Consider the following 19,503-nt stretch of genomic DNA (forward strand, 5'->3'; position numbering starts at 1 on the left):
AAACTGTTCCTCAGACTGAATGTTAAAAAGAAATTAAAAAATCAGAACAAGATGTTTCTGGGAAAAGGCATGGTGTCAAGGCAAATCTTCAGCTTATTTGTCAGAAGATGGTGACAGAGGAAGCCTTTGCAGATTGATGAATCTAACAGACTTGCAGACTAATACTTGCTACGTATTTAACATCTTGTCTGAGAAAGAGTTCTGTGAAGTTCAAAACTTTATACAAAATGATGTCATTGGAACATGCAAGCAATGCAATACCTTTTCTTGTAATCCTTATTTGATATGGCTGTCTGGAGATCTGATAGGTAGAATTGCTTTGGAATATTGATGCACACCTCTAAGAAATGGTCTGAGCAGGATCTGAGAATGGAAAGGAAGCCAGTGAAAGGATTTAAGGGAGTCACATGATCTGAGCGAATTTAGTGGCAACAGTGCATAGACATTACCCCACATGGGCTCATTCTGTTTTGGAAACAGAATATCCTGCTCACATTCTCCTTTGATTTTCCAGCCCATGCCTCCTTTATTCTCTGAAGCAGACATGAAACTGGTTTTCAGAACAAATGCATTTCCTTGTATTGTATATGCTAGTATATTGTTACCTTCCTCGAGTGGAATGCTAGACACGTCTTTGGCTTGGCCTCTGTATATAAATAGAATAATAGATCGGCAATCATGTCATGTTCTGAAAATAAAATGTAGCCATGATATGACCTAAGTGTGGGGCAGTTGAAGAGATGGCCATGTTACCGAAGCGGAGCTCATGTGATGTGAAATGCCCACGTTGATCCAATAAGCTATAGCCAATGGGCTAATTTTGGCTAGGGATAAATATGGGTATAGGTTGAAAGGATACGCCAGAACACACTTGGTGGTAAGTGGGCATGAGTTTGAGACTATGATTCTTGCTGAGTCGAGGGTTGTCAGTGTTTTTTCCAGCCATGTGCCTGTCTCATGCATCACCCTTCATAGCTTGTCAATCGTTTGTGAATAGCAGTTTGTTGTTGTTGTTATGTGCCTTCAAGTCGATTATGACTTATGGCGACCCTATGAATCAGCGACCTCCAATAGCATCTGTCGTGAACCACTCTGTTCAAATGTTAGTCTGCTGCGGTCCTGGCCCAAGGCATTATGCATTCAGAAGTGGAGAACAAACTGCTCCCCTTGCCGCCAACTGACTGCAGTGCTAGGGCTAATTCTTAAAAAAAATCTCATCACACCATTCATACATGAATTCCTGCCTTCGTCATTCCCTTTAAATTCCACTAGCTGATGCAACCTGCTCCACTCTGCTGCATGGTAGGGATTATCCTGGTCTGCTGTTGCACTTTTCCTGTTGTTGACCTACTGAGGGATAAGATTTTAAAATATGTATTTATCATTGGGGAGGGGGCATAGCTCAATATGCTATGGTTGTGGAAAATACCTAGGATCAGTCTCTGGCATGTCCAGTTGCATGATTGGGAAAGACCTTTTTGCTTGAGACTTGAAAAGCCACTCACAATTGGCGAAGACAGTATTGGGCTAGATACTATAGACTAGCAGAAAAGTAGGAAGCTCCTTTATACTGTATCAGGCTGTTAGTCCATCCAGCTCAGTGTGGTCAGTACTGGCAGTGGCTGTCCAGTGTTTCAAACAAGAGTCTTTACCAGTCCTACCTGGCGACACCAGGGGTTGAACCTGGGACATTTTGCATGCAAAGCATGCTCTTGGCCACTGAGCTATGGCCAGTGGTAACTGGTGGTCATTGGGATTGGTAGAGCAGGAGGCAAGGAAGCAACCGTAAGTGGCGCCGGAGCCAATGACAAATGGAGCCAATGTCGTGTCCCCATCCTCATCCCTGTCGAGTTATACAAGGGTAACACTGAGACTGAGGAGGAGGAAACTGACAGCCAGCACCGGCCCCTGAATTGGTTGTAAGTTTTTCTGACTTGAGTTTCATCTCAAGTGTTATAAAGTAATTTCAAGGTTCTTGGCAGATGTGATAAGGTTAAGTGCCTGACCCCTCCCTGTACTCTGCAAACTGCATCACTCTGACACACACACACACACACACACACACACACAGACAGAGAGAGAGAGAGAGAGAGAGAGTTTTAAGCTGTTGAGCTATAGCTGGCTCCCCTGACCTGTGTCCACTACACAGCATCTCGTTCCATCTTAAACAGGAAAGGTGTATGCACAACCCCAAGGTTTTAAAGCCAAGGAAATCTAGAATGAATCCCAAATGCAAAACAAGAAAAAGGAAACAAAACAAAGGGATCTTAACTACGGAAGTCTTTTATTCACAGCTAAATGCTAACATTACAATCCAGCTATCTGTTTTTAGAAGATTAAAGGGGGGAGGAGGAAAAAAAGTTTATTTTTTTCTAATAAAAAATTATACTAAAATTAGAACTTGTTTTGTTTGTTTGGCAAAGCTTGACCAGAACCAGCTTTCTTGGTCTGCACACCAAACTGTACAGATGTATCAGCTTTACAAGTTACGGGAAAGAAGCAAGATTTCCCAACCCGCGCACAAAATGCAACTGAGAAGGTGGGAGAGGCAGCAGCATTATGTAACAGTCACCCTTTCTCTCCTGCCCCGCCAAAGACAGGTACTGTACACAAAATAAATATCTTTTACAAGAGGCTCAGTACAATGCTACAGTCCTTCACTGAAGGGAAACATATATACATATAAATCCTGTATATAACTTACTTTAAGTACATCACCATCAATGCTACATTTTTATTTATTTTTAAGAAAAAGGGACTAATTCATGTAGGCATTCCAAATGCAACGAGACTTTAGTGTTACAGAAGTAGGCAATGCAGGGTCAGGAAGATAGTGTTGAAGACAACCAGAACAGAATTTGAATGCAAAGATCCCTAAGGAGGCATCTTTATGCTAGAGACTTAGGGCCCCTCCAGATTAGTTGTTTCTTTACAGTCATGTATTCTTCATCATGCAGTCATAGTGCATAACTGGTGGGTTGATACAACATTCCACTTTATTCGTTGCTTGACTATGCTTCCCCAGTGTTCCAGCTTTATTGACATCTGCAAGGGGTACTCTTGCACTATAGTGCAATAAAAGCCAGACAAACAAACCTCACTAACCAGAACATTTATGGTATGAAAAGTTAACAGGTTTTCAACAGGAAGCTGCGGGACAGGTGCTGATTGGAAACAAAGCCGTAAGTCCGCCTTAAAACCTTTGCAGGTACAACCTTGGCAGTATTGAAAACAGGATCGCATACAACCGCCCCAATAGCATCATGAGCCCAAATAATCACAAATGCAAAATAAAAAGGATGTCCGGAGGGACCTCTATACTGGTTTAAGTAGGGATGTGTGAAATCCTTCTGAGACATCTTTAGCCATCTCCAGACGACTTTTTTAGGAGGTGGGCTGGCCCTTGAAATTTCTCAGATGTATCACTTAAGAAAGACTTTACATTTGCTTGGAATATCATTTTAGCTGAAACTGGGCAACAACCTCAGGCATACGCAGAGCCACCTGTGAGGAATTTGAACACTTTTATTCAGACTCATCTATCAATCAATCAGTCAATCAATTAATTTATATCCTTCTAGGAGTGCAGGGCAGCAAACTAAAACACTCTTTTATCCACTTGGAAAGTCCTCAAAAGCTTCACTTGAAGATGAACCCCTCAAATTTGCTTTGAATCTTGTTTTAGGTGGGAGTTTGGTGGCAATTGCGCTTTCCCTCTCTCCTGGGAGCTCTCAAAACTATAATTTCATGCAGAGTGTTAAGTGGGAATCCCACTTAGTAAATAACAAACGGAAGTAAATGATGTCAGAAGTTCTAATGGTTTTCAAACTGTGTCCTGGGGAATGTTGGGGTTCCTGTGAAACATGAGAAGTTCTAGTTGTCTTCCATTAATGGTCTTTCTTCCACTGCAATGTACAGCCACAGTGGTTCGGCCCAACTAATGTGGTGGGTTCTCCATGTGAACTGAAAAGTGCAGCCTAGAACAGGGATAATGAATGTGGTGCCATCCAGATGTTGCTGGACTCTAAATATAAAAAAACCCATCATTCCTGATCATTGGCCATGTTGATAGTTGAACAACAACATCTGGTGGGCACCATGTTGGCTACCCCTGGCCTATGACAAAACCCAGTAATCTTGTGCATCATACAAAGGTTTTTTTTGGCATGCACATTGATGTGAAAAGAGGTCCTTGAGGGTAGGAAAAGTTTGAAAAGATGGAGATTAGAAGAGAAGGTTGTTTCATGGTTTATAACATCCCAAGGATGGAACCCAAGATACATGACATGTCGATGAAAACTAAGGGAGTGTTCTACTAGACCTCAACATTGTAGTTCAAAGAGTGAGTGAGCATATTGTCATGAGTGGAGGAGAGAAGCCAATCCCCTTTCTGCTGAGACTAGGAAAAGCTTCTTCTAGCAACAGCCCACAGCTCCTGTGAAAGGCCACTTCCCTCATGCTGTTGGCAGTGTCATGGGTGCTTGCCAGTTGGCACCCACCACACCACACTTATTTCAGGAGTTTGTATACATTTTGCTTTTTCATCTTTCCTTTTTCTCAGCAAAGCGCAAGCAGAATGAAGAACCAAATTGGGCTTTAAAAGAAGCAGCGGATTCATTTTTTTTCTGTAAAAGGGAAAACCAAACAGCAGGCTGCCCTGACAGCACTGATAGATGAGATGTTGCTCTCCCCATTTCCAAGTCTAGCACAGGCTTTATGACAACGAACATCTCTCTAACACAGCTGCAGGAAAGTGTCAGGCTAAAATGCTGGGCATATTCCAAAGAGGTGTTACTTACAGCCTAAGAGAAAAGACGCACACAGTGACCTTTGAGTTTGGAAATGAATCGCTAGAGAGAAGAATGAATCAAAACAATGACCACCTCCACCATCTTGTTAGAGTGACTGGAATTTCACTTCCGGTAGATGACCTCATGCATGGTGTGAAGACAGAAGAGCATTTTAAATATAGCAGAAACAGTATGAATCCACTTTTTCTGCTTTCAAAAAACACATGTACCTTACTCCAGTAAGTTTGGGGGGCAGAAGAATGGTTTTGCAAGTTTCCACTGTGTCAGAGAAATGATAGCTAAGTTGGGTGCCCTACTGGTCTGTACCCATGACATCGGCAGCATACCTCTCCCCTCTCTGCCAATATTCTGAGAGTCTGTGACTTATTTTTTTGCAAGGCAAAGGATGGGTGCATAAATGAATAAATGTGCATGTGCTGCTTTGATCCAGCATTTGACTTGCAAGACAAGAAGCAAAGCTAGGTTCACTTGGCTGAGAAGAACCCACAGTAACTGATGATAAGAACATCCTGTTCTGTCTTTACCCGTAAATGCAGCAGTACTCCTGCTTTTGGACCATCAGTGCCAACCCTTGTGTCTAACCTCCAGATAGCATCACACAATGTTTAAATATAAGTAATTAGTCATCTCCTCCCCTGCCTCAATTCTGTTTGTGCAAATATTTTGGATGTGCCCCCTGATAAATGTGGTCTTACTGCAGTTATTAGAGGTAGGGCTGAATTGCCTAGGGCAGGCATGGGTGTGGAAGTTAACATAATTCCCAATTTTGAGGTTGGCCTTGAGTTATTTAAAAGGGGCACATTAGAAACTCTATTATTAGAAATCTCCCAGTATATATCTCTCAGATCTCAAGAGATAGTTTGTGGCTTGGATTCATCTTTTGTTGAATGGAAGATGTATTATACCAGTACAATGATTTATACTAAAAAAATAAAAATGTACAGTTGTAATGGGAAACAAGAAAAAAAGGAGCAAAAGGAAGATAGTAATCATTTCTTGCAAACAAATGAGACCATCCAAGGATTCTCCTGGATATCTGAGAGAATGTGAAGAGCAAGTCTAGTGGTTTGGCTCTGGAAACTAACCTTAGGTCATAATGAACCCTATCTTCTTTCTAAGCTTCTTCATAGGATATGAAATGTTCTTGGCTTCTATAGGAGCTCTGTATATCCTGTGAAAAAGCAGATTGGGACTGTTGTTGCCAAATGTCTTGGGTCTACAAAATTAAGATAGCTGTTTGGCAAGGAAAAGCTTTCTGGCGACGAATCCCAGTATTTCCTGTACTGGTCAGGTCTCTCAAGCTGTCTTTTGTCCTGCTTCTGGGATCTAAGAATTTCTGCTTACGGTTGCATCCAGAACCTCGAAATGCAGTGGGAGCATCCAAGATTTTCTGTCTAGGCACAGTTCAAATTGGAAGTTAAAGACTGAGGTTACCCTCTTTCTCTCCTACCAAGAGTGGAATCTGAAACGCCAAACCTTACTGCTTGACCTGGTTTAAAGAATCTTCCTCTTCAATGTTTGGTTCCCCCTAAAGGATTTGGAAGTGCCTTTTATGGAGAAGGGCTGTTGCTCAGGGTTTTTGCATGTAGAAGATCCTAGGTTCAACCTCTGCAAGGGATGGGGAAGAAATGCAATTCAGTTCAAATTTAAAGGTGAGCCTACCAATTTGCACTTTCCAAAATAATACACAAACAAAAACACAGCCATTCATTGAAATGTGCACTTCTCTGAATTTTGCAATGCAGTTCTCCAGTCAAGCAATGTGTACAAAAATGAATATATTTGGACAAAGTGTGCATAAAAATGCATATATTAGTGAAAGTAACAAATACAAAAATGCATTATATTAGGGAAATTTGCTTTGCAAAAATGTCTATATTAGGTAAAATTGCATACAATAATGTGTATATTAAAAGGAATTTGCACTAAAATGGTGCTGAACTTTCATAAGGACCTGTTTTTAAAGTCCCAAACTGATGTGGAGAACTTAAATTTGGGAAATTGAGAAACTGAAATGGTCAGATCTGCCCATTTCCTAACCACTACCAAAAATATATGTGTTTCAAGCTCCAGCTATTCCCTTCCTGGCTGGTCCAGTGGGATAGCTTTTAGGCAGTCATTAACTGTCTCTCTGCAAAAAACCCCAAACCAGCTTCCCCTTTGTTGTCAAAAAGGTGTCAAGGGTCAGAGCCCTTGCTTAATAGCAGCCCCTCTGTGAAAGGTTTTTTTCTCTTTCATGTAAGCAGAATGAAGCCAAAGTGCAATGGCTGAAGAGCCCTTCAAAAAACATGCACCCTGTGCAGAGCAGCTTTGCTTGAAGGTTGCCGTCTACAGGAAGCGGGGTTAACCCTACCTCAGGCCCACACTTCTCGAAGCTGCCAGAGCACATTCTGCACTGTTTTGGCCTACGAGGAAGCAGCCAGGCAATGCCATGGAATTCCATTGCTATTTCCCAAGAATGCACCACATCTTGCAATGTCCCAACAGCCAGACGCTCCATGACCTTTGGCACTGGCATTGAATGTGCTATGCACAGAAAGCTGCCTGTGTCTTGTTTCCAGAAGAAAAAGCAAAGAGGAAATAGACAGATGCTCTGATCGCACTAACCTTCTGCGGATGCAGGTTGCGCAGCAGCGGCACAGAGCTGTTCCATGTGTTACGTAGAACGAGTTGGCAGACTTCTGAATTGTATCATTGAACTGTAGATGGGGTGCTTGCCAATGTTCCTTCATCTAAAGAAACTTGCTGTACGCTATGAGCTAGCACATCAGGGAGAAAGGTTTGGTGCAGTCCTCTCCAGGGTGCAGGTGGCTTTCTAAATAAGGGAGCATTTCAGGAAAATATGACCCCTCCATCTACAGTCTGAAGTGATTCAGTCCAGAATTCTACCACTTCATGGTTTGCAATGCGTAGAATATCTCTAAGGCCACATCTGCACTAGACATTTAAAACAGCATCTGATCACTTTGAATAATCTCCAAAAGAATCCTGGGAACTGTTGTTTGTTAAGGGTGCTGAGAGTGGTTAGGAGACTCCTATTCCACTCAAAGAACTAGTTTCCAGAGTGGTTTCACAATCAATCCCTCTTCCCAGGGAGCTCTGTGAGGGGGATAGGGGTCTCTTAACAACTCTCAGCTGCCTTAACAAACTACAGCTCCCATGATTCTTTGGGGTAAACCATGACTGTTTAAAGTGGCATGACACTGCTTCAAATGTATAGTGCAGACTGGCCCTCAGTCTTTGTCTACATTGGCATAGGGTCTTACATTTCCAAAACAAGAAGACCCAAGCTATCCTTTTTTGTCCCCAAATGTCTGGTGCTGTTCTTGGTGAGTTTACAACAAGAGCAGCACAGGGCTTACTTTAAGCAAGCATGCCAGATGTCATGTTAAGTTGCATGGTGGAGCCATTTGTGAAGAGGATCCATGCCAGCCCTTTGCTAGAAGTGGCAAGATGAAGCCCTTTCTTATCCTCCCATTTCAACCAGAAGGCTAGAGCCCTTCCCTGCCAGTCTATCGACTCACAAGAAAGTGTCCTAGGCTACCAGTCACTGTACTAGTTCAGTATGTCCGCACCTGGCTGGGTAGACCAAATTGCCACTTCAAGCAGCAGTCTGCTGAGTATCTCTGCTCATCTGTAGATGCACAAACATGCCGCTTTAAAAGGCAAGCTAAGGCACCTTCCCCTGAGCAGGTTATTCATAGTATACTTACAGTGGTGCATAAAGTGGCATGTTTGGAAGGAGGTGGACAAGCAAGGGGCTACCACACTAATTTTAAAGTAGAAAAGACCAAGGAGATATGAACAGAGAGACAGAGAAACAACTGCAATAGCTATTGCTTGCTAGGTTTCTTTCAAAAGCGAAATACATTCAGTTGGGGGAGAGCAGTGGGCAGGAAGAAAACTGCAGGAACCTCAAAAGGTAGAGTAAGGCTGGGATGCTGGATTATTCCCTGCCCCTCCGTCCCTGAAACTATCCAAATACAGAGTTCATCAGTAGCCTTTGCAATGTTTTCTAAGACATCTCTTGCTTCCAGGGTCCATTGGTTCTGGTGCAAGTTTGATTGAAGACAGCTTACTTGGAAAGATCAAAGTTCGTTGACTGATTGGGTATCTGCCCTAGGGCTAAACAGTCTGTGCCAGAGGGAGATCTTTTGGCTGTTCTGCTTGGCTTTGGCAGGTCTCCTGGCCAGGAAAGAGAGGCTCCAGCCTCAGGAAGACTATCTGCCTGCTCAGCAGCAGACAGCCAAAGAGGAGACCTTGACAGGTTAACAGCCGTGGTGAAGATGAATGAGCAAGGAGCAGGTTTGGTAGATTAAAGGCAGGAACGTAATCCCTCCTCAGTGATGTGGGGTTTGGGGTTCAAGCCGAGATGGAGCTTCAACAAAGCAAATCCTGCCTTTCTTAATGTGGAATCCAACCCAGTTCCTCATACAGCTGCATATTACAATCAGAAGCTATTTCCCTTCCTCTTACTGAGTTAATTCAATATATAATTCTGGGTCATCTTATTTAAGACTCTGACATTGGGGGCCTTAGAGAAGAAATTTTTGGACCACTTAGGCTGCTTTAATGCATCAGGAAACTCTCTAGAAGTCCTTTGTATGTTAAATGCAAAGGAGGCATTAGACCACCCTTCACCAACCTGGTGCCCTCCTGATGTTTTGGACTACAACTCCGATCAGCCCCAGCCAGCAACTGGCTCTGGTTCCACCTGCTGTTGGTGTCCCTGTCTTCTGCTCCAAAAGTCCTTCCTGCTGAGTTCTGCAAGGGCAACATTGAGAATACAGAGGAAGAAGCTGACACCCAGTGCCACCTCCTGAACAGGTTGCTTGTAAGAAGGCAGGCAGTTGAGGGCTGGCTGAGGTTGGTGGGGCAGTGTCCCACTTGCCCAAGTGGACCAGCTCTCATTGCCCCCCTCCTAAGTTTAAAAGCATGTTTTGCCTGAGAGTTGCTGGAAGTGAAAGCACAATTTGAAAGCTGCTGAGCAGGGCAGATTACATTACTGGATCACAGTCGTTGGTTGGACACGATCCAAAAGAAAAAAAGAGACACTTTAAGTCTCATGGCAATCAGTGGGACTTCACCGTGTCACGAAACACTGTTCATTTTATTGGATCTTTAGCTCGGCTGTGGCTGATGTTTGAATGGTGCCCAGGATGCAGAAGTGAGGAAGGAACCCTACGTTACACAGGCACACGCACATTTTGCAGATATGTGTGCTCCAGTTAGCATGAATGCAGGGTTGAGGAGGAGTATTTGCAGGAAAGAACTGGCAGCTGGGAGGGGTGCATGACTCTTCCCACACCTGCCAGTTCTCCACTGTAATCTGCTTCCATCCCCTGCATTACTAGCCTAATGCAGTCAACATAGGAAGCTGCCTTACACCACTGGTTCAGCTTGCAGAGTACTGTCTACACTAACTGGCATTAGCTCTCCAGGGTTTCAGATAGGAGTCTACCAGTGAGCTATGGGGAAACCCCAGAGGGCTGAGAACCCAGCCTTTGCTTCCTAACATATACTTCTCTTGTATGTCTAATCCCATTACTTTTGGAGGAATCGACTCCCACTGCTTAGGAGTCCCACTCCTCAGAAGCAGATGGGTTGTAAGTTAAGATGTGCCTGCATTAACTTGCACTTTGGCTTCCGGTCGTACCATTTGAATTACTTGCAGAATCACACCCACTGGTGTAAGATTTAGTATGAAATGTGATCTATAGCCCGGACTGCCAGATCTAGTGTTAGTGCCAAGCACTGCAGGGAAGTGAGCATGTCAAACAAAAGTGAAGATAGTTCCTGGAATTCAGAGCAGCTATTTCTGTTCCTCCTGAACAGAAAGTTAACTTGCGTACCGTTCAGCAATGCTGCATTCTTCAACCTCCCTTCTTCACTGTAACTCTCTATAGAGCGGGGGCTTCTTTTAGGAAACAGCTCGTCATGCAAGCTCCACCTGCCGAAGTCCCCTCTTCTGCATGACTATGAAAGATGCAGGCACCCTGCCCTCTGCCTGCCCTAGGTCTTTCTGAGCCCTGCCTGAAGATGGCAGGGATTGGACTGGGGACCTTCTCCATCAAAGCATATGCCCTACCACTGAGGTACCACTCAGTGCAAACGTATCCTAGTGAGAAGTGGGGAGGTGTCAATCTCAAGGCCTGGATGCTCCTACTTTCCTATCAGGAACTATGGGAAACAATGTTTCCCCGCTTCTCGGAAGCAATGCATGCCCCTGTGCATCTCCTTTGCTGCCAGGAAGCATGGGAAATGTAGCTTTTGATGCATCTCAGTTTAGTTCATTGAGGCAGATGGGGATTAGGAACATTCCCTATGCTGCCGTGAGGCCTCTCCAGTATCTTCTTGTTGTATAAATTATACAATAATTTGCTTTTAAGGGTGGATAAGCCATTATTAAGAATTCCGAATTTGTAACTGGTGCATGATACTGATTACAGCCACAATCCTAAGCACAAAGTCTAGGATAGGATTGGAATATAAAGGTGATGAGAGGGAAATGGACTTCCTTCAAGTCAATTCCGACTTATGGCGACCCTATGAATAGGGTTTTCATGGTAAGTGGTATTCAGAGGAAGTTTACCATTGCCTTCCTGAGGCTAACAGGCAGTGACTGGCCCAAGGTCACCCAGTGAGCTCCATGGCTGGGTGGGGATTCAAACCCTGGTCTCCCAGGTCGTAGTCCAGCACCTTAACCACTACACCACACTGGCTCTCATAAAGGTAATATGACAGTTAAAAAAGAGAGACAACTACTGAATATTCTCTCATCTTTTTTGGGTGGAAACTAGCAATTTTGATGCAGTAGAAATATTTTTCCAAAGTCTACTCAGGGCCATTATTTTCCCTGGCTGTTACAATTTCAGCACCATCTCTCCCACCTTCCCCCAGGTTGCTGCTTCTCCCTCTTTTCCAGATGACTCACATGGGTTTTCAGGGATCATACAGTGAAGAGGATGCCATTAGAATGTGACATAGCAAATCGGACTGTGGGTAATTGAGAGAGGGAGGGCAAATGGAACAGAAGAAGAGCCCTGCTGGATCAGACCAAAGTCCCATCCAGTCCAGCATTCTCTTCCAGTGTAAATAAGTGAACATTTTCACAAGGAACACCAACAATGCCACAAGGGGAGGAGTTCTTCAGCACTTCCAAAAGCTCTGTGAGTAGCTTTGTTTCAGCTCTAGGAAAGCTAATGCATGTGAAAATCATCAATATCTTTCCAGATTTAGAGCACTCTCATACCCATTTAACAGTCAATGAGAATCTTGGGGGTTGTAGTCTTTTAAGGGTGATTTGGATTGTAGCTCTGTGAAGTCGGCACTCAACAAACTACAGTTCTCAGGATCCTTTGATGGAAGCCATTCCTGTTAAAGTGGTATAAGAGTGCTTTAAATGTATGGTGCAGATATGACCTTATTAGTATTAGGTATGTTAACACCAATTTAAACAGGGCAGAAATCGAGGCAGCTTTGATGCACAGTTCCTTAGTCCAATAGCAGTAATGTGATATTTAATCACCCATTTCCCTGTTTCATGTGTATGAGCATTGAGTCACCTTGGCATGAAAACTAGTCTGGGGATGTGATGCATGCAATAAATCCACAAGTAAAACAAACCAGGGGGAGAGGTACTGAAGTGCGTGTAAACACCGTCACATCCATATTATTATACACACTGAAACTGGGCCAACTATTTACAATTAATGAACACTTGATAGGTAAGGTTCCAATTTTTCTCCTTCTTCTGAATAATCTCCTTATCCAAACATATAGCTGGCAGATATGTAATGGCTTGGAAACAACAAAGGGTTTTTACAGACAAGGAAGTGCTAAACTGCTCAGCGCAAGAGATGAGCTGAGATTCCTTTCTTAAGGCTTTATTATGCAACAGACCAAAGGCGCCCAAATGTTTTGGATCAATGAGCCAGGGTCAATTCTCAAACGTTTTTCATGCTGTCTCGGTTTATAGCATTGATTTGCTGAACTCACTTCCTGATCTACGAAGCCTGGATTCAACCAAGAAGGGAGTTTTATTTTCAGGCTCTGATGGGTCATCGCTTGATGACATTATCACCAAGGAACCATTCTCAAGCACAGAAAAACCCTACTTGGTTTTAAGTGTATTTACTGGTTCTATGATTGTGTCCCAAAAGTTGAGGGGAGGAAAAATATGAAACATGAAGCCAGTCATGTCTCCAGTACCAGATGGTGGCATCCCCTCCAGCCAGTGGTTTTGTTTTTTGTAAGAATAAGGTGCCAGTACTCCTATCTTGATAAAAGTGCTGTGGGTGCCATGGAGGGAATAGGGAGAAATTTGATTCAGTTTGCATTTAAAGCCGAATTTATCAAATTCGCACTTTCTGAAACAATATGAGAACCAAAACACAGGGCATCCTTGGAAACTAGCAATGAGGTTCTCCAATCAAGCAATGTTTACAAAAATGCATATATTAGGGGAAATTGCTTGCAAAAAAGTATACATTGTTCAAAACTACATACAAAAAAGGAATTTATTTGGAGAAACTTGCACTAAAATGCTGAAGAATTTTCATGAGGATTATTTTTTTTTAAAAAAATCGGAAATATTGCTGCAGAAATGTGGAGAACTGAATTCAAGATAAGAAAAATTAGAAACTGAGAGAACCAAAACTGACAGATCCTTCCATCCCTAGTGCCAGCACAAAACGGCTACCATGGGCAGCAAATAAAGAGGTGGCGGGACGTTGTACTGGAGAGTACCATCACAACAAAAGCACTGCCTCCATATATTTTAAAGTTGCACTTATGTCATTTGGCAGCACTCTTATTATGCTTCAGTAAGCTTCCAAAATGGCAGACGTCGCATGGGCATCAAAAAGATGGGCCACACCTGCCATTTTGCATCCCTAACAGCTAGGGGTGGGGATTGAATGCAACGTGGGAATATCATTCTGCTCATACTGCTATTACAAGATGCTCCAGCAAGGGTGCTGATAAACATAGGAAGCCATCATACTGAGCTAGCCCCTTGGACCATCTGGCTCAGTCTAGTCTGCCCTGACTGGCAGCGGCTCTCCAGGGTTTCAGAGAAGCTTCTCTCCCAACCCTACCTGGAAATGCTGAACCTGGAATCCTCTGCATGCAAAGCAGATGCTATGTCATGAAGCTACAGACCTTGCCAGGGCTTCTATGTCTCTCATGCAGCTGTTACCCATAACGTGATGGTCTAGCAAGAGTGCAGGTGTCAGAACTTGGGAACAAGTTCTAATGGAGTATAGGTCACCTGTGGACCACAGCTGACAAACCACTACAAGAGAAAAGGGATCATGTTTACCTTCGAAGCACTGTGTATAATAAGCCTTCATCTACTCCTGACAAAAGCTTGTAGAACAGGTTTGCATTGTGCACCCTGTTTTTCAGCTGATACAGGGTTGGAAAGTTTTCCAGATGAATCCTTCTGACTAGGAGATATGATTATTGTGGCCAGGGTGGGATTAAGTGGCTTACTCCATCATATACAAAGGCTAATATCCAATATGGTGGCTGGGTTACAGGCCCACAATAGATTGTTGCTGTTCTGACTACTAGAAACCCATATTAGTGAAAAATCTGTTAGGGTATCCCTGTATCTGAAGAGTGATGGATTCTTAGATGATTTCTCTGAGAAGACCCACAAAAAAGCACAGTGAAGGTGTGGGTGAGATTCAGGTCATCTTTGGGAACAGCTTAGGACACGTTTCTATGTCTCCTAGAAGTAAAGTATTGGCCTGCAATATATATATATATATATATTTAAAAAGAAATCAAACGATTTGTCAAAAATCCCATGCTATTTTTCCCCACTGAGGTAGATGGCAATTTGGAGGAAGATAATGCAAGAAAAAAAGAAGAGTGGTTGGTATTCAATGCCTGCTAATTTTTCAAACAGGTCTACTTGGCAGAGCCTGTTCAGGTCAATTAGTGCACATTTGCCTTGCTTGGCCATACCAAGCCTGGTTTGCGTTAGGTTAGTAGTTAGCCTATGTTGCACATGCCTCTGATCATGTGTCAGCCCCACTTTGTCTCAGCACTCTTGGAGCATGCAGGCAGTGGTAACTTCCAGCGGCTGAGGTGAACCACATTTCTCTGAGGCGACGGGTTTCCCTGCGTAGTCAGTGCACAAGGCGCTCCGCGTCCGAACTCCCTCTCCGCACGTTTGGGAACAGGGGGACCAAGGCCTCATCTGCCAGATGGGGCACGGGAAGTCACTGCAGGGCTTGATGTCCTCAGGCTTGAGGGCCTTGTCGCAGGCTGAGGAGGCCCGCCCTTCTACATCCAGACACTCCACTGTTCGTCTCTGCCAGCCAGAGCCACAGGATTTCGAGCACTCGGACCAGTCTCCCAGAACCCACTGCGATGTCAGCAAGGGCTTAATTACATTGGCCAGGCTCTTCTCCTTGCTCTTATGCTTGCTGAAGTGGACGTCCTTGGGAATAAAGAATGTGTATCTCACCCTCGGGGGGAACATCTCGCTGGAAACGGTCAACACTTGGACAGTAAGGGACTCTGGGAGCCTCTGGTAACTCTGGAGGCGTTCCAAGGTGGTAAGGGAGCCACTGTACCTTAGAACGGCTCCCTTAATGAAAATGTCTTGTTCCATAGCTGAAACAGCACGGTTTCCATTCAGGAGGTATTTGCCATCCAAGGTTTTCAGGGCTAAATAGTTCCCATCATGCCTAACCCCTCGGCGACTGTGTTGCTTGATGTCAACATTGGTTGCCCCTGCAGGGATTGTGACAATGTCGTTATATCCAAACCTATGGAGACCAAAAAGATGGTTGTTATCCTTAGTATAACCAGGAAACAAAGGTCTAGCGTGGAAGAATTTGTGTAACTTAGGCTCAATGCCAAGAGCAACCTAGCTCCTGTATCCACATTTTTGATGCCTGCAGAAATGGCACTTAGCCAAGCTCCACATATTTTCATTCTGCACTTGCATTGACATTTTAGTGTGGGAGCACCTACTCTCTGGAACTCTCTGCCTATTGATATTAAGCAGGCAGCTTCATTGTACTGTTTTTGATGCCTGCTAAAACTGTTTTGTTTAGACAAGCCTACCCAAGCATGTAACGTTATTATGTAAAATTTGTTGATCTTTATCTTTACCTGCCTATCTATTGGAGGGGGGAGTACATGTATTATTTCTGCACTGCACACTGAAGCAGGTTTGAGTTGTCAACTCTCTCCAGGGAACCCTAGGAACTGTAGTTATATCAGGGGACTAATGATCTAGGAACATAGGAAGCTACCTTATACTGAGTCAGACCAGTGGCCCATTTAGCTCGGTATTCTCTACAATGACCAGCAGCAGCTCTCCAGAGTTACACACAAGGAATATTCCTAGCCCTAACTGGAGATGCCAGGGACTGAACCTATAACTTTCTATATGCAAAAAGCAGGTATTCTACCACTGAGTTACAGGGTCCTTCCCATGTTCTATGATTTTTGTATTTTGGCAACACTATTTTTAAATCCAGCTCTGGGATTCCTAATAAATAAGGAGTCACATCAGCCAGTGCCTCCTGTTCCTTCTTCCTTTACACTCCCATCTCCCTCCTTTACAATACTAGGATTAGCTTGAGCTGCCCCAGTGTGCTTCTTACTTAGATCTGTTGAGCGAGGCAGATATTTTCCTGCAAGTTGAGCCGTTGCCGCCACAAACCCCACACTTGTCTAACTTCTTAGGTGACCCAATGATATGGTCACAGCCAGCCTTGATGCACTGCCCATGCACACACACAGAGAGGGTCTCAGGTGCACAGAGAGTCCCATCAATCACCTGAAATAAAAACAAAGAGAGAGCAAAGGGAGACCATGTTACCCTTCTCTGTAGCACCACTGCTCAAGATAACCTCAATGCACATAGTGGTGAAAATTATGTACAAAAATGCACTATATTATGGGGAAATTGCTTTGCAAAAATGTTTGGATCAAGCCAAATTGCATGGGAAAATTTGCATATAAGGAGACATTTGCACTAAAATGCTAATGAATTTTCATGAGGACTTCTTTTTTAAAAAAACTTAAACTGATGTGGAAATTTGGAGAAATGAACTTAATTTTGGAAAAATAAGAATCTGCAACTGGCAGATTCACCCAACCCTACACACAAAGCAGAACAAGTGTGGTTTAACTACCTGTGAGTTTTTGAGGTCACTCTCAGGGATGGAAGACTCTCGCAGTTTCTCATCCATCTAACCTTAAATTCAGTTCTCCAGGTTTGTGCAACAACTTGCAATTAAAAAAAAAAATCCTCATGAAAATTCTCCAACATTAGAGCAAATCTATCCTACTCAACACATATTTGTACACAGCTTTGTCGAATGTAGACATTTTTGCAAGTATCTCCTCCTAATATAATGCATTTTTGTATATTTTCACTAATATATTCATTTATGTACATATTTCCCTCAAATATATGCATTTTTGTAAACACTGGTTGGAGAACTGCATTGTAAAATTCAGGTAAGTGCAAATTTCGAAGGATGGCTGTGTTTTAGTTCTTGTATTGTTCTGGAAAATGTGCATTTGATACATTTGGCTTTAAATGTGAACTGAATAACATTTCTCCCCCATCCCTGCTCTCAGGGCAAGAATGCAGTGGTAGTTGCTGCTAAGGCAGAGCTCTTACTTTGGTCTCAAACACTTTGAATTCATCTCGCCTTTTAGCCCGGCAGACCAGCTTGCAGCGGTCTCGAGGCGACACCCCGGCGTACATCGGGACCCACTCCAGCAGGTTCCCATTCGGGTCTGTGAAGTTGTATCTGTCATACTTTTCGCACTGCTGCTCCCGAAAACTCTTGCCTGCAAAGAAAAGGAAATGGGTTTGAATTAAAAAGAAGACACGGAGGACAAGGAAAGCAGTAACCCTGCTTTGAAGCTAGCTTTCAGGCCAAGGATTTGATATTTGGATTTCTTTTCCATTTCAAGTGTATTGCTCACTGTTCACTTATTTCTTTTCACTGATCTGACACTTTTGAATGACCCCAGTTAATCACCAGATAGCTATGGTATCACTGGTATAACTCCAGCTGGCGAGGGCATACCTAGGGGAGGACATCTTTATGGTTGCATTGTAGAAGACTGGATATGCGTCTGATCCCACTGTTCACACATGCAGGATGCTTCAGCCTATGTGCATCCCACTCGGACCACATGACTCACAGCAACATGCGCAGCAGCAAGTAGAAGCATACCACAGGCCCAAAGACTCTGCATTTTCAGAACACTTTGTGCACACCCAGTTGTATGCTGCAAGGCCAAATGCATTAAATGGAAGGCAGCCACCTTGGTGTGTGCCTTAGCTGTGGCTTAAGCATGCATGGGTTCCTTTCTTTTTCCCAGGTCCTAGGAAGAGGCAGAAGCTAAGTGGCTGGGTTCTCTGTGACCTGCTTCCACAGCAAATGCAGTCCTCCTGATCTTGCTCATTCAAGGCAGGGATGAAGAACCTACGGACCTCCAGATGTTGTTGGACTACAACTCTACGACACTGGCAAAGCCCTATACAACTTGGGACCAGGACACCTGAAAGACCATCTTATCCCTTATGTACCCAGTTGATCACTGCGCTCTGCAGGTGAGGACCTCCTGCAGATACCATCTTATCCATTCTGCACAACATAGGAAACGGACCTTTAATGTAGTGGCACCTACTCTTTGGAATTCCCTCCCCTTAAATATTAGACAGGTGCCATCTGTTATCTTTTCAGCGCCTACTGAAGAGCTTCCTCTTTCAACAAGCCTTTTAAGTAGAGACCTTATCCCAGTTGGCGTTTGTGTTGTAATTGCTTTTTAATATGTTTTTAAAGCTTTTTTTTTTTACAAAAAGATGTTGTTAAAGCTTTTTTTAAAAGATTTTTTGTTTTAATATATTTTTAAGGATATTTTAATATATTTTAAAGCCTGTTTTTATGTTTTAAAGTGTTTTTAGTGCTTTTGTTTGCACCCTGGGCTCCTACTGGGAGGAAGGCCAGGATATAAATCTAATAAATAAATAAATAAACTTCCATCAGGCCCAGCCAGCATGGCCAATTGTCAGGAATGATGGGCATTGCAGTTCAACAAAATATGGAGGGTCGCAGCTTCCTCATCCCTGATTTAAGGGCATAGCCATGCTACAGACTTAAAGTGGGTTAATAATAATTTCCCTCATCCCAGGGGACCCTCGGTATTGTAGTTTTGTGGCGGGGCAGCGTTAAGGATCTCTTAATGGGTAATTCTCCACACCTTCACCAAACTACAATTCCTAGGATTCATGACTGACATAAAACTGGCACGTCTGCAGTGTAAATATACCCTTACAATGCACCAGCAGATGTCTAACAGCAAGCTTTCTGGCCTGTCCTCACAATGGCTGTGCTCACGTCACAAGCTATTCCTCTTGTGGGCCAATTCTGCTTCATCCTTCAAGAGCTGGTGGGAAGCAAGTGTGGCCAGTAAATAGTTGATTACCGTTTGGTGGGCATTCCTCTGTGTGGCATGACTCATATTTGACTCTTTGACCCTCGCAGTATTTGCCTCCATTCTTAGGCACAGGGTTGTCACAGTCTCTGTAGGAGAAATGCACTCCTCCACCACATGTCCTGGAACATGGCCCCCAAAAGCTCCAGGGCCCCCACTTTCCATCCACTGCCGGCTGCAAGACACAAATCCTTGAGTTATGGCA

General features: G+C 43.6%; 1 protein-coding gene across 1 annotated transcript in view; it reads right to left on the reverse strand.

The window, feature by feature from the left end:
* Positions 1 to 2,344: 2,344 nt before the first annotated feature.
* ADAMTS8 (ADAM metallopeptidase with thrombospondin type 1 motif 8) overlaps positions 2,345 to 19,503 on the reverse strand; it is a 54,132-nt gene continuing 36,973 nt past the window's right edge. The window contains exons 6-9 of the mRNA XM_061592460.1: positions 19,290 to 19,473; positions 17,470 to 17,642; positions 16,442 to 16,617; positions 2,345 to 15,595 (exon numbers count right to left, since the gene is read on the reverse strand). Coding sequence (XP_061448444.1) covers positions 14,863 to 15,595; positions 16,442 to 16,617; positions 17,470 to 17,642; positions 19,290 to 19,473 — 1,266 coding nt within the window. The 3' untranslated portion in view covers positions 2,345 to 14,862. The remainder of the gene's footprint in view (positions 15,596 to 16,441; positions 16,618 to 17,469; positions 17,643 to 19,289; positions 19,474 to 19,503) is intronic.

The sequence above is a fragment of the Rhineura floridana genome, chromosome 12, assembly GCF_030035675.1.
Source record: "Rhineura floridana isolate rRhiFlo1 chromosome 12, rRhiFlo1.hap2, whole genome shotgun sequence".
Taxonomy (NCBI): domain Eukaryota; kingdom Metazoa; phylum Chordata; class Lepidosauria; order Squamata; family Rhineuridae; genus Rhineura; species Rhineura floridana.